General features: G+C 31.4%; 1 protein-coding gene across 1 annotated transcript in view; it reads left to right on the forward strand.

The window, feature by feature from the left end:
- The first annotated feature begins 1,317 nt into the window (after positions 1–1,317).
- Positions 1,318–16,003, forward strand: part of LOC143075767 (transient receptor potential cation channel subfamily M member 7-like) — a 51,809-nt gene continuing 37,123 nt past the window's right edge. Inside the window, exons 1-10 of the mRNA XM_076251329.1 lie at positions 1,318–1,530; positions 2,470–2,498; positions 3,986–4,114; positions 7,403–7,493; positions 8,134–8,240; positions 8,829–8,932; positions 10,186–10,423; positions 12,137–12,222; positions 13,570–13,618; positions 15,065–15,190. Coding sequence (XP_076107444.1) covers positions 1,380–1,530; positions 2,470–2,498; positions 3,986–4,114; positions 7,403–7,493; positions 8,134–8,240; positions 8,829–8,932; positions 10,186–10,423; positions 12,137–12,222; positions 13,570–13,618; positions 15,065–15,190 — 1,110 coding nt within the window. The 5' untranslated portion in view covers positions 1,318–1,379. The remainder of the gene's footprint in view (positions 1,531–2,469; positions 2,499–3,985; positions 4,115–7,402; positions 7,494–8,133; positions 8,241–8,828; positions 8,933–10,185; positions 10,424–12,136; positions 12,223–13,569; positions 13,619–15,064; positions 15,191–16,003) is intronic.

Below are 16,003 nucleotides of genomic sequence, written 5' to 3' on the forward strand. Positions count from 1 at the left end.
TACTAAAACAACGGAAACGTATGTGACCTAAGCTTATTCATACGATATAGTGCAACAGTTTGTTTAATAATCATTCAAAATAACTATTTGCATTATAATTCCTAACCCTTTTCAATTGCAGGTGTGTTAGATGATAAAGTTTTACCAGTAATCATTTCCATTCGGAATGGAGGACTGAATGAAGACGTGTTAATTAGTGCCAGTATTTTATCACTCCCGATTATTCGATTGAAGGTACGAAATTCTGGTAACAACATAATACTTATACAAAGGCATCGTTTGTATATATAAATCAAAATGTAGAAATCTTATACATTCACTTATCTTTTTATATGTTCTTTACTTCCAAACTTTTATATTATTTTAAAATTAGCACAAACATGTCGCCATTCACCTCAAAATCTAATCAAACCTTTACACCGACATATTAAGAAGGGATACAATTATGATACTTTGGGTGGGTCGTTAAGGATGGTATATTTTGGAATGAATATTGCTATCCTATTACTAATAGGGGTTTGCATCAGAATAAACAAAATTCTAAAACTTTTTGTAGGCTCATTATTTTATTCTCATTTATTGTATGATGGTATGATACTGAGCCACTAATGGCAGCTTGATTTTTTTATTTGTGCTTGATTTTTATATGATGAAGGCATTATTTTTCAATCATTTAAATTGAGGTCCAGAGCTGGCATGTTGGTAACTGCTAGTATTACTTTTTTAAACTTATTTATCATTGTCAGTTTGCTTAGTTTCTTCTGTCACTTATTGGTATTATGATATTGGACTGGGACTGCTTTTCAACTGAGTTTTACTGTGCATATTGATGTGTGTTTGTTTATTCTACATTTACTTGAGTCACAGGGTGAAGTTTGAGATCCCACAAAACATGTTTAACCTCGCCGTATTTTTCGTTTGTTTTTTTCATAATTTCAGTCCATTTATATGTTTCGGAATTTAATGTGTTGTCCATTTTCACTGAACTAGTACACATTAATGTTAAGGGTGCCAACTTAAGCCCACCTCCGTTTACGATATTTTCCCGCTGTGTTGCAGACACGAGGCTGTTTTCTGCTCTTTGGTCATGCTGATATATCTTCGACACATTAATCTTTTAATTCTTTATTTTAAGACAAAGTGGTTAAGTTATGGCCTCGCATGGTATCATTCATTTATAATAAAGATGTACTACTTTTTCTTGTAAGTAAAACATATATTTTATTGTTGTTGTTAACAGATGTAATTTTTAAGATGATTATCATTTTTTGGGAGATAGACTTTGTGTCTCTTTTATATTTCTTTTATCGTAGAAGAGCAGTCCAGACGTTACTGTTTTGACACTTGAAAATGGCTCCATTGAAAAGGCAACTGAGCATATGACAAATTTAAAGACTCCTTGGACTGTCAGAAAATCAGAAACTCTTATTGCAATTAAGAATGCAGAAACAACAGAAGAAATTTCAGCTATAAATGAGGTGCAAAGCAACTTCGATTTCGAAGCTCTAATATGTCATGTGGTTATCGGAGGTATGTCTATTTTAAATTACGTTATTAAACTGGTGATGTCAAACCTACGATAGTAGAGGGACATTATGTTTTCTGGTCTATGCGTCTGTTCGTTAGTCTGTTTTTCCGTTTGCTCGTCCATTCGTTTGTCCGTCTGTCCCCCTTTAGGTTAAAGTTTTGGTCAATGTAGTTTTTGATGGAGTTAAAGTCTAACCATCTTGAAAATGTACACATGCTCCCTATGATATGATTTTATTAATTTCAAGCCAATTTAGGTAGTTGATACTAATTTCAGGGTATATTGAAATTAGAGAATGATAGTGCGAGTTGGGCATCCGTGTACTATTGACATATTTTTGTTTTTAGTATGCTTATAAAATGAGAGCATACCCTTATTAGTAGGGGTGGGCCAGAGTGATACATATCCGAACATGTATTCTAGTTTTATAATTTCAAATTAATTGTTCAATAAAGATCATATTTAGTGTATGTTCAAAGAAGAATAACATGAAATTTATGAATAATGAAGTTTTTTGTTCATTGTCAATACAAAAGTGACGATTGATAGCTTTTAAAAGAAAATGTTCCTATTCAATTTAAAAAAACAACAACAAATGAAACAAAAACTGACGAAATATATATTTATACAGTCTGTACTTTAAGAATACTTCCTTTATTGGTCTTCCTAATTTTTTACTTATACAAGGTCCAACATGCCAAGCCCTTGAAGATTAAGAACACGGATTTTAAACGTCCATCTATGCATAGATATTTAACAAATGTTGAATTCTAGACAACAATAAAAGAACAATAATGCATTGCTTTTGTTTTGTTTTTTTGTTTTTTTTTAAAATGTGTATGTTTTATTCATTGTAACACCATCTATATCGTTCGTATATTAGTACTATGTAAACTACACTATATATCTATCGTGAAATGATTAATTTTTTTTAATTGCAGTCTCAATTTCTAACAGGCAAAAAGTATACGTAAGTTTATATTAACATGCTAATAAAATATTGTTTTATTATAGCTTTCTTAAACATGTTAAAAGTAACAGAACTTGCATTTTATTAAAAACAAAGCAACTCAAAACACAAATAAACCACGCGATGATCTCGAATACCGATTTGCAGACAACAATTGGTGCTTTTTTAAGAGTGGAAGTTCATACACCAAAAATGAGAACTGGCATGTAACTGATCTTAGGAAAATTGGAATACAGATTTGGTTAATGTTTTTTTTCCATTAATTAGACAATTCTGAAATTTCAAACCAATAGCAATGGAATTTTCCTACTACAAATCAATGTCAACGTGAAAATTGATCTTTTTGAAGGGGCACTAGCTGTCAAATTCATGTACATCAATTTGAATCAAATTCTCATATTTGATTTATAACAATGTAAAACTTTTATCCAAACTATTTAGTGTAAAATAAACATTTAACCGGGCACTGGCATGCAAATACGTAGATTCATTTCGTGTGTATTTTAAACTAAAGGTCATCTAATTTACTATCGAGTTGACCTCTAAAGTCATCCGATGACAATATAAGCGATGTAAACATAAATATAGATATCAATAGAAAAGCAAACTCGTGCTGGTGGATTTTTCAAAGCTATATTTAATTTATATTATAGATGAACAATAAATGTTTATCATCTATTTTTACCTGTATAAGAAAGATTTTTTGTGGATCGAATCAGTAATCAAATGATTTACCTTTGTTTCACTTTCAATGTTGATATTCTTTTCCTTTAAATAACTTTACACATACAATTCACGTGTTGTCCATCTCAAGCTAAGATGTTAAATTGAAGTTCACATGAATACGGATTCAATGAGGTCGAATTATTTACTTTCAATTGAATAATTCATAATCAATATTTTTTAGCTTATTGTGACAAAATTAATCCATACTGGCTGCTAAAAGCGAATTATTATTTCACTATTTCCATTTCATTAATGATTGAGCAAAAAAAAAATAATATATTAGATTTTGTATCTATCTCTTAGCTAGTGCCCCTTCAAACTGTGTAAGTAAACAACAACGCATAGCGATGGGTACTTGTTAATGATTGAGGGATGATTAGTGTTTTAAGCTTCGATTGTTTTGGAAATGTTTATATATATTGACTTTAAGGGTGTTCGCTCCTCTGTTTCAAAATAAAAAGCTTCTGAAAAGACTATTTAAAATGAATGGCATAAAAATAAAAGAACTCAAAAGCCACAAAAATTTGGTCCGTGGCTTTTTCAAAAAAAGGACTATAGAAATAACAATGATGTTATAAGATTTTAATGAATGCCTATTTAAACTATAGGTAATTACAATATGAAAAAAATAGTAGAAGATAGCGTAAATTTGTTTATAAGCATTAAATTGATAAACTGGAGGCTTTCGAATATCTGACAAAAATTTGAAAAAAACAGGAAGAGCGAATATCCTTAAGTAAAAACAATACAAACAATTTTAGGAGACAGACAAAGAAATGTTTGTAAACGTATTATCGATGTACCTTTTGAAGATTGAAAAATGGCGCATTCCAGAAGACGCCTTTAAGCTGGCATTTGATCATCGATCTATTGAATATATTTATGAACAGGTATTTAATGTAAAGAAATATATTAACCTATTTGCATTCAATTTATAAGATAGCGCAAGATAAATTGAACATCGTTCACGTAAATTATAAAGAGTGCCATTATCAAACTTATAGTTGTAATTAAGGACAATTAGTCCAATAACGTATTGTGCATGAACAGTTCTATACTGGTGCTGAATCCTATATGCTTTAGTTTCACAATATAGAACTAAGATGTGGTATGATTGCCAATGAGACAAATATCCACATAGGTTCTAATGAGGTGGATGTTAGCATTTTGACTTACATCTACAAATGATCTAGAAATTAACAATGAGGATCGGTTGAAAACAAAACTTTACAACAAAGAGATGATTTTAGCCTTACAATTGTGAACTTCCCATTTTTAAGTAGCAACATCCCAGCAGTACCTGCATACGGGTTATATATCTCCCAATTGATACGATATTCCCGTGCTTGCATTTCCTATCATGATTTTCTTGATAGAGGGTTGCTGCTCACAAGGAAACTATTAAACCAAGAGTTCCAAATCAAAGTTGAAATTATCCCTTCGTACATTTTACGGACGCCATCACGAGTTGGTTTACCGTTATGGAATAAGCGTTTCACAAATTATATCGGATATGTTCCTTCCGTCTTAACTACAATCCCATTCCCTTTCATGAATGTGACCTACCGAATTAGACTATTTACCGGATTTTTTATCACATAAGTAACACGACGGGTGCCACATGTGGAGCAGGATCTGCTAACCCTTCCAAGCACCTGAGATGACCCCTAGTTTTTGGTGGGGTTCGTGTTGCTTATTCTTTAGTTTTCTATGTTGTGTTATGTGTACTATTGTTTGTCTGTTTGTCATTTTCATTTGGCGTTGTCAGTTTATTTTCGATTTATGAGTTTGACTGTCCCTCTGATATCTTTCGTCCCTCTTTTAGCAATAATAGGCAACCGTACGATATTGAACAATGAGAAAACCCCGATAGTCGGCTATAAAATGTCCCGATATGCCAAAAACAATTATTTCAAGAAATTTAATTGTCTAATTCACTTGTTATTAATAACAAAAACTATATATGACAGACATGAACCAAAAAAATAACACAACTTGGGAGGACAAGCACATATAGCCTTTTCACACAATGCATACAACTGTGTTTCATTGTTTGCAATTTCTTTACCAACATTATCCTTTCAAGCAACAGTTCCATGATCCATTGACTTTATAATGTACTTATTTTTAAAAAATGAACATTTTTTTATGATGCAATACAGTTATCTTTAGTAGAATATATATATATTTATAAAAGTAAATATAGGATGATGTGGTATGAGTGCAAATGCGACAACTCTCCATCATGTATCAATTTATATAAAGTAAACCATTATAGGTCAAGGCACGGCCTTAAACATGAAGCATTGGCTCACACCGAACAGCAAGCAATGCATGGCCCTGAAAAATTACTAAAAACCATTGAAACGGGGTAACCAACGATCTAATCTATATAAAAACGAGAAACGAGAAACACGTATGCACTACATAAACAGAGGACAACCACTGTACATCAGATTCCTATCTTAGAACAGATGCAAACTTTTGCAGCGGGATTAAACGTTTTAATGGTACCAAACATTCTCCCTTTTCTGAAACAATAGTATAACATCACAACGTCGAAAGACACGCTATAAAATATTAAATGGAAGCCTTAACTCAATTTAAAAAAAACGCAAATTAACACACAATCAACAAATAAATTCGATCTGTGATGAATGCAATTACATAGTAAATAAAGATTATCAGTGATAAATGATTAAGGTAAAAAGAAAATAAACCGGTAAAAACAAAGTTAAAATATGATACCGCTGTGAAATATTAAAACATTTTTTAGAAAACCAACTCTTTTGAAAAAACCTGCATCATATATATTATACACAGGTAAATGAAAATAGTTTTGTGTAATTCTTCTTCTTCGTCTACAATCCTCCGTTCAGAAAAACCAAGAAATATCCTGTATATCAACAAAACCAATTAAAAACTTGGCACATATAAATAGCATCACATAACATACAAATCTGTTTGAGTGTGGATGTATTAGTACAAATATTAATTTAATTACACACAAACACATATAATTGGCTAAGAATGTAATTATAACGTCGTAGAGAAGACCAATTAATGCTTTAATAAGCATAACTGCTAGTTACCTAACAAAGTTGAAAAATCGCCTCGTCCTAGAAACAGTTGACAAGATAATATTTTAAAAATAAGAACAAATTCGTTAAACACTATGTCGACCCTCAGAAAATGATAAAAAGCATCATGCACCCTTTTCTTATTCTTAAAGTTATTTTTACGGTTACCCAAATACTGCTGTTTTCTATATATATATTAATTAATTACTTAAGAGGGTGTCCATGGAAAAACCAGGCAGTGGATGGCACATGACATATTTTGTTTTCAAAGTTTTTCATCTATTTCATATCACAAATTCATTCTTTCTCAAAGTAAAATTTTGTTTTTTTTATTAACTGCAACAAATAAGGAGAAAAAAAAATACATAGAAAGCAATGACAATTCACTGAAAAGGGGAGATAACTCTTCATTTTATACAAAATTTTGTTGCGTTGTTAGTTAACTTTAAAATCATTTTCTGAGCCATCCATTGTTGATTCAAAAATATCTTTGACATATATATCCTTTGTATGATATAAACATTGCATTGGAACCAAAAATTCAGTAGGAAAAAAATTATGTTGTGCCACCCACATCATAATATTTGCCTGATTTTTAATTGGACAGCCTCTTAATTAGATCATTGCCATATTACATAATAATAAGTATATTTAGAGTATATGAGCTATTCATTAAGGTATAAAATTTCGTTGACGGTAATACAAATGAGGGATTTACTTACAAAAGACAACGACCTATTATTTTGTGCTTCCATTTTGTAAATGTTTTACCGAGCCAGTACTCGAGTATCGCTCGGCATATCCAACGAGTAATCTATTAGTAAATCGTCGTCGAGTTGTCATCCCTAGTAAAAAGCATAAGCCATGGGAAAGAATAAATGACATTCTTCGTATTAACCAATCAAATGTATAGCATTCTAACATGAGGTTTAATAAATTGAGATGATGACCTAGATAACTGACAGAAACTACAATAATATTGGTTCTTTTTTATTAGAAAGCAATGTTTAGATACACATTTTAATTTTTTAGGTGTAGTCTTTATTTATCGAGATTAGGTAAGAAAATTATATACATGTAATGTATGACCATTTACAGGATTTAACAACTGCATTTGCCAGTGGATTACGAGCTGATTTGGAAGCATTGTCACGGATAACTTATCTGCCAACAGATTGGAAGGAAAAAGGTGAATATATTTTTAGGAAATCTCAGAAACAATATATGAATATCAGAAACAATAGATATAGGAAGATGTGGTATGAGTGCCAATGAGACAACTCTCCATCCAAATAACAATTTATAAAAGTAAACCATTATAGGTCAATGTACGGCCTTCAACACGGAGCATTGGCTCACACCGAAAATCAAGCTATGAAGGGCCCCAAAAATTAGTAACGTTAAACCATTCAAACGGGAAAACCAACGGTCTAATCTGTATAAAAAGTTTATTTATTATTAACGTGTACACCGTTGATGAAAGGATATAAGTAAAAAGAACAAAGTTGTGATTGATACCACATCCAATTTCGACATGTACAATTTATAGTTAGTTAACCCATTTTCCTTGTTTCAAACAAGACAATTATTTTTATGATTTTTTATGCTCTGTTTGTTGCAATATTATTCTGTATTATTTTTTTTCAGTATACATAAGTAAATAATAAAGAAGACCTTTGTGACATTGTATGATCAATATCATACAATGTGTATGAAAAGGTGTCCATCTTTTTATCTTTCCTAGAACTTGCATGTTTCTAGCTACACGGTTGTCATAACAAACGATTTTTCATATAACTAAATTATTTAATCCTAATGTATTTTAATAGATATCAAGCGGGCAGTCTCGAATTCTGATGTCATTGGACTCATATATTTAGCATTACTGCGGAAAAAGTTTTATTCTGGTGCAACTCAGCTTATAGATACAGGATTTGTAAGTCGGTGTTTCGTTTAAGCTTTCAAAAATGTAACTTTCTAGTCACCTTCAAAGTATTAAAAGGTTGCAAAAAGTTTACAGTTTTTTCTACCTCATGAATGGATTGCCTTAGCTGTATTTACTACGATAAACTATTGTTGATTTATTTTGTTTATAAATATTGATGATTTTGAAAATTACCAATCGAAGGTTGTACATCGTGAAACATTGAAATTGTAATTTTGACCTGAACAGCTCTTAAATAACTGAAATATGTATCATTTAGGCGTTTTCAGTCTTTCAGTCTTTTTGCAGATTTATCAACTGCATTAAAATCAGTACTTTTCAGTTAATTTGATTGCAGACAATCGCGATCGGTTCAAACAATCAACATCATACTGAATTGAACAGACATCTAATGAACAGTGCTGAACTGACTGCAAGTCACTTGGATGAACAGTAATGAATTTGTACATTTTTTTTAACTAACAACTTGTACCCAACATATATGTTGTACATCAAAGCATTTTTTCCCAAACATCAAATAGTAACAAATTCATTTATCTCGGAAAGTCAAATATTCATAATTTTTTTTAAACGTTGCAGGTTCGCATTCGTCACATTTTAGTTGGGTGTAAAATTCTACAAGATGTTAGTGACGACAAGAAAAATGAACAAATACAGCGGGAGACATCACAGAGATTGAAATTGTAAGGAAAATACCAAGGCAGATACCATTATGATACTGATACCATAGAAGCCATTTGGGAAATAACGAATTCATTTTATTGCATTTCTAATATTAGTTTCTAGTCTACTAACTTGTAATAATAGAGTAATAAACGTTTATTCAAAACAAGTATATATTCCTATTTTACATTTAGCATTGGTGATTAAGTGTTTGGCACAATAACGTTTATAAGTTTAGTAATTGCAATTTAAAGGAACAGTCTTCATTTTAACATTATAAGGCTTTTTTTATGCATGATGGTGTGTGTTCGTTTTACCTAGTGGTTTGTCCATTAATAGCGAACTTCACAAATACAAGTAATGCGGATGTTTGTTTCCCCCTTATTCAAATGCAAGCAATTTTGAAAACAATATTTCAGAACTTTGGTTATTAATATACAAAACGCTTTGCTTATCTTAGTTTATGCACGACGTTGTTGAAAACTAGTATAAACTGGATGTGAATATATTTTACATATACGTTTTATACTACCGTTACTTAAAAAATAATTTTCTGAAACTATTTAGCCATAAGGGAGATGCAAAAGAAGACCAATTGACATTTAAACTCATGAACCAAAAAAAACTGCCAACGCCATGGTAAAAATAAAAATGAAAACAGACGAAAAGACAAACAGCTGTACACCAAACACAACATAGAAAACTAAAGACTGAGCAAAACAAACCATACCAAAACCCACGGAGATATCAATTGGTCAGAAAGCCTAAAATGCTATCCATTTAGAACTCGATGCAATAATTTACAAACTTTATTGTATTTTTTGAAGAACTTAAACATTTCAGAAATTTTTCTTAATTTCATGTCGGTGGAAATAGATTCAAACATATATTTGATATAATTTCAATAGAATGAAAAATTATTGTAGTTATAAGTGATTACAGTCTGTTCTCAATCGTTTAATACAATTTATGTCTCGATGTGTTCAACCCTTTAATCGATGTGGCATTACACAGTTAGTACAATGTATTATCAATCAAAACATCATCTTATAATTTGGAAACATTATCGAAAAGACCAATACCATTTATAACTATACCTACATGTATATCTAAGTATAAAACATAGAATACAGTTACCAATGCCTTAATAAAAAAACAACATCTTTATTTTTATAATCATTATTGAGAAAGGGTCAAAACTGACGACTATATCATGTATTAAGATTTGACCTTTATGTCATCTAAATGTTCTGTAAATGGGTTTATTTTATAGATATTTCACTGAGCGTGCAACCCTGATTACAGGATTTATTCATGAGGCTACATCAAACAACGATTCGGTTGAAAATGAGCTCGGTGAATCAATAAATCATGCTGGTCGTCTTTTGGTAAACCATGGGTACTTAGAGGATGCAATTAAGACGAAGAATAAGGCTTTTCTGGACAACAAAACCGTCACAGATATTCTGAATAAAATGTGGTACGGAGAGGAGAAATCTTTTTTTCGTAAGGTATTTGATAAGTATGCATATTAAATAAACGAGAAACGAAATACGATAGTGTTTATCCTAAATATAACGGACGCATGTCGGGACCGAACGCTTTCAAAATTTTAAATGCAATGAAAAGCACTTTATTGTAATACAATATATTCATTAAATGATATTATGTTTATAAAGCAAATTTCGAAATAACTAAAAAAACTAATGGGTCCAAAATGTAAAACTGTAATCGATTGAACAAAAGCATGTATTTTTTATTTTATAATTATAATACAAACTTACAGACTTAACTAAAATGAATGAAGAAAGGTAATTTTGAAATGATAAGCATCAATCTTGCAGCTGGATACGAACTGCATACCACGAACATTGCAACCCATAATATTCACTGTACATGTAGGACTAAACCTTTTTATGGTTATATTTAAAAAAAAAAAAAAAAAAGACAAAAAAAGACAAACAAAAACAAAAACAAGATTCACACAAACAGTCCCTAAATAAATGAATGTCTAAATATGGTGGATATTCGCAAATTTCGAAATTAATTTAGAATGAAAAAAAACAGTTGATGTCTATGTTGTGTTATACAGTAATATCCCAGGCTAATGGTGAGTTAAGGATTTTTCAGTTCATCGGTTATAAAATTCAATGGTTTACGTTTATCCTATTGTAATTGAATTGTTCTAAATTAGTCGGTTAGTTTTCTCGGTTGAATTGTTTCACATTTTAATATCTATGCCATTATAGGTGGCTATACGGTATGGAGTTTTCTCATTATTGAAAGCTCAACGATGGCATATGATTGCATTCTACCATCATAGTTTAACTCGCATGATACACAATTATTCAGAAATGACATCACCTTAATCATATCAATTGAATAAAAGAATAGCAAAGGTCGAAAGATACATCTGTCACGCTATCTAGCATATATACATTATCATTTATTGTCAAGCTTAAGCTAGTCTCTAGGTGAGGGTTTTCTCGCTGTGTTGAGATCCATTTAATGTCTTGTACTGTTTTTGCTGGTATGTTTAGTGGTTTTCTTATGCATTTTCCGTTTTCAGTCTTAATTCTTTATCTACTTCCAAAGATAAAATAAAGGAAGGTATGCGTCTATGAATATAATTTAACACAAATGATAATGAAAAACAAAAAAACACATTGCTCATTTACACGACCCCGTGCTGACTAGACAAGATCATTGGCCAATAGTAATATAAGAAAGGTATACTTTACGAAAGCCCTGAGCATTAATATAATTGCTCTACACGTGAAACGGGATATCTAGTTTCAACAATGTATCGATTGATAAAGTCCGAAAAATTTGACCTACTGAATTTTACCGAATCGTCACAAATCAGCAGTATAAATTGGTCCCTTTTTATCAATCTAACATTTTAAACTACAGAATAAATCTCCCTTGTTATACTTAGATTTATTTGTTTTATTAAGCTTTTCCCTTAGCAAGTAAAATTGGTTATAAAACTTTGATAAGACCTACTACCCATCAAAATTCTAAATGGTTATTGTTTGTTATATTTTTCCCGGTATCGTAGGAAAAGAAACAATGAGTCCGAACAGTTTTCAAAAATTCTTAGTCCTGACCTTAGCATGCTTAGTACACTCTTAAATAAATCTTCATATTTTCTCACAAAATAAAACCCAATATTCTATTAGCAATCAGATAAACATGCACTCTAGTTATTTATATTTGGATAGGTTGGGTTGTTCATCCTGTTAGCCCTTATACACCCATTTGTCATGCCGATTTTGATGATCAACATAACAGCTCCTCCTCTTAAATGGTAAGTTTTAAATGAATTACTGTTACCAAGATATAGCAATATAACTTCTTATGCTCTTCAACTTTGTACTTAATTTGGCCTTTTTAACTTTTTTGGATTCGAGCGTCACTGATGATCTTTTGTAGACGAAACGCGCGTCTGGCGTATATATAAAATTTAGTCCTGGTATCTATGATGAGTTTATTCTCATATTTAAAAATCAGGAAGATATATTTTAATGCAATTATGTTGTATCAATGGTTCTGATTTGATGACAGTATGCGTAAAACTGTTGTATATCATTGTCTATAACTAAAGAAGCCAACATTTTGAATTGCAAAATGTATTGAAATGTAATATCTACAATAATGAGCCAAAAAAACTCACTTGTTGCAACTATAAATTTTCCTTTATCAAATTCAATTACATTCTGAAGCGGACAAAAAGTCAGAAAATGCTAACTGTATACGTTTGGCGCCGGAAGCGTACCTATGACATCACCTAGTTTAGGGGCCAAAGAAGATAACATGTTTTCACAGAATTTTCTTTGATGGACATTTTACGCTTAAATAACAATTGATATTGAATTATATACTGATAAAAAAGAAGATGTGGTATGATTGCCAATGAGGAAACTATTCACAAGAGACCAAAACGACACAGACATCAACAGCTATAGGTTGTTTTGCATTATCATAATGATAACTGTATTGTACTTGTAGCTGTGCTAACTTCAATAGGTAATTTTACTGTTACAAATATTCGTGTACCTCTCTCTGCTATACATCGCCAGGTAAACTAAATTATTTACAGTAAAACTACAGATGGACGTCCGCAAAACGTTAAATACAATACAGTTGTCACTTAATCTTAAGGTTCCGTTTTTCTGTCTATATGTGTGATTCTTTTTTTTTTTTCCTTTTATCAGATCCTCGGTGTTTTATTGGGATTTGAATAATATTTGTTTTCATTCTGAGCATCATTTATTTGACAATAATTTATGAAATGCAAATCTGCGGCAGCATTGTTAATGCTGTGATAAAACGATGTATATACAATCAATTTACAGTGATTACCACAATGCGTTGTTTTGTTTTATTTCGATGTAGTCCACTAAAAAAACGTGTTCAACCCAGTTCAATTGTCTGTCATGCACCATACATGTTTACTTAATATACTACATAGAAGCTTTCAAATCAAGTGTCTTTTTTGACTAATTGTAGTTAAAAATATATCAGTTTCACTGTGTAATGTTTTAAAACTACTATGATGTGTGTCTTTTGAAATATTTGATTTAAGCTGATTAGATAAAAAGGTGTATGTTCAAACAAACAAAAACGATTACATATAGCAGTTTGTTTCTTATAGGTTATACCAGAAATACAATCTTCCTTTTATGAAAGCCTTCATTCAGATGGTAAGAAAGATTCACGTCCATTTAAGATAGACATGATACACCAATATCTAATCATATACTCACTAAAAGTTCTGTGTGAATTGTATTTACCGGAGTATACCACATGGCTGCAGAAGAAATAATGTTAGACAATAACAATCAAAACCAATGAGTAAACAAAGACTCGTAAAACCAAAAGACATTTACATCAACAGTTATAGATAATAAATAAGAAACAACACGATCTCCACTAAAAACCGGGGTGAAATTAGGTGCTCCGGAAGGCTAAGCATTTCCTGTTCCGTATACGGCACCCGTCGTGTTATTTCTTTATTTAATGCGGTAATGATGGAAGGGGATTAGGACTGAGGAAGAATATCAGATATGTTTTCTGACACACTTTTGTTATAATGGACAATCAGCTCATGATGCATATGGCGACCGTAAAATTTCTCGAGTGATGAACTTAATTTGATTGATCTATAGCCCTGTCTTAGCAACTTTTGAGAAAGCAGTATTCTTCGTTCATCAAAATCAACGTAATTTGAGCTAGCTCTAGAGTAACGTATCAATTGAGACACATATACTCCATATGCTGGTGCTGCTAGGATGTTGCTACAAAGAAATGGAAAGTTGACAATAGGAAAAATTAAAATCATCGCGTTTGTCATAAATTTTGGTATTCAAACTACCATCAGTAGTCATTTCGAGAAAAAGGTCTAAATATGAAGCAAATTATCTGTGGCGGTAGTATCTTTAATTTCAAGTTCACTTTGATACATTGAATGTAAGTGATCACTGAATATATTATTATTAAGAGACAGTGAATCATCAATATACCGAAAGGGGAAATTAAAAGACTGGACTAATTTCATTTCTTCTTTCTGTACAAGCCCTCGGCTAAATTCTGCTTCATAGGAATACAAAAACAAATCTGCAAGAAGAGGAGCGCAATTGGTACCCATTGGGATTTCAATATTCTGTTGGAAGACCAAACCTCCAAATTCAACAAATATGTGGTCAATTAAAAAGTCCAGCATGGCAGTGATATCATCTTCTGTGTATTTTTTGCTTCACGAAGTAAGCTGAATTCCTGTCCTGTAAATTAAGAAGAGGAAATATTGTTTCAGTTGAAAATCATACGGGATATATAAGACTTGCAAATACGATTTCTTATAGCAGTAATTGCATACCTTTTCAATTCATGTTTTCAATGTTAAATAATGAACAATCGCACAAGTAACTACATAAAGATATTTTCTAAAATCATGAAAGAAATGATAAATACAGTGAAAACAGCTTACTTTGAATATCTATGCATTGGAAGTTTAAATATTGTTTTGGTAGTTTCATTTAAACAAAACAAAATCAATTTTATCAAGACAAATCCATATTATACGTACATATAAATCACATTATGGAGCATAACATTTTTTATTCATTGAATATATTCTGTTCATATTTTAGCTCGGATATTTAACATTCCTGCTGGTATATTCCTACATGTTGCTGTTCAAATTTCAAGAAATTGATTACACCCACTACGCACTTATTGGATGGATGAGCAGTCTTGGGTTCAATGAATTAAAGCAGGTATCAAAATATAGTTGTACCATTTTTTCCCTTATGGGGAGGGGGAGGGGGTATGTCTTTATTTGATAATTTCTATCCAACTTTTCGTCTATTTGAAAAGTATATGGTGTCTTATGGTTGAGAACAATTGATCAAATACCAACTGATCTGAGAACTTGCAGATATGTTTTTATCCAGGTGATTTATTTTAATAGCTGTATAATGATATAGTTCTTCCGTTTTAAAGCATGTTTTTGCATAACTGTTGTTGGTTATATTTACAATTTTGAGCAGCAACACGAACATTGGAAAATGTTAAATGCAGAAAAGATAGACATCTTCCAATATTTTCATACAACTGTGGCAATTAAACCTGATGTAAAATTCATCTGAAAAATATAAACAACGGTTTAAACGTTTTAAAATGTATCAACCTTCACCCTAATCTGAAACAATATAGTAATATACCATAGAACCACACACTATGAAGTGTCAATTGAAATGGCTTGAAAGAGGGACGAACGATACCGGAGGGACAGTCAAATTCATAAATCGAAAATAAACTGACAACGCCATGGCTAAAAATGAAAAAGACAAACAGAAAAACAATGCATGGTACTCATGACACAACATAGAGAATTAAAGAATAAGCAACACGAACCCAAACCAAAAACTAGGGGTGATTTCAGTTGATCCGGAAGGGTAAACAGATCCTGCCCCATATGTGGCATCCGTTGTGTTGCTTATGTGGTAACAAATCCGGTAAATAGTCTTCATTCGGTAGGGTGCATTCATTAGAGGGAAGGGGATTGTAGTTTCGACATACGGAACATA

The sequence above is a fragment of the Mytilus galloprovincialis genome, chromosome 5, assembly GCF_965363235.1.
Source record: "Mytilus galloprovincialis chromosome 5, xbMytGall1.hap1.1, whole genome shotgun sequence".
NCBI lineage: Eukaryota > Metazoa > Mollusca > Bivalvia > Mytilida > Mytilidae > Mytilus > Mytilus galloprovincialis.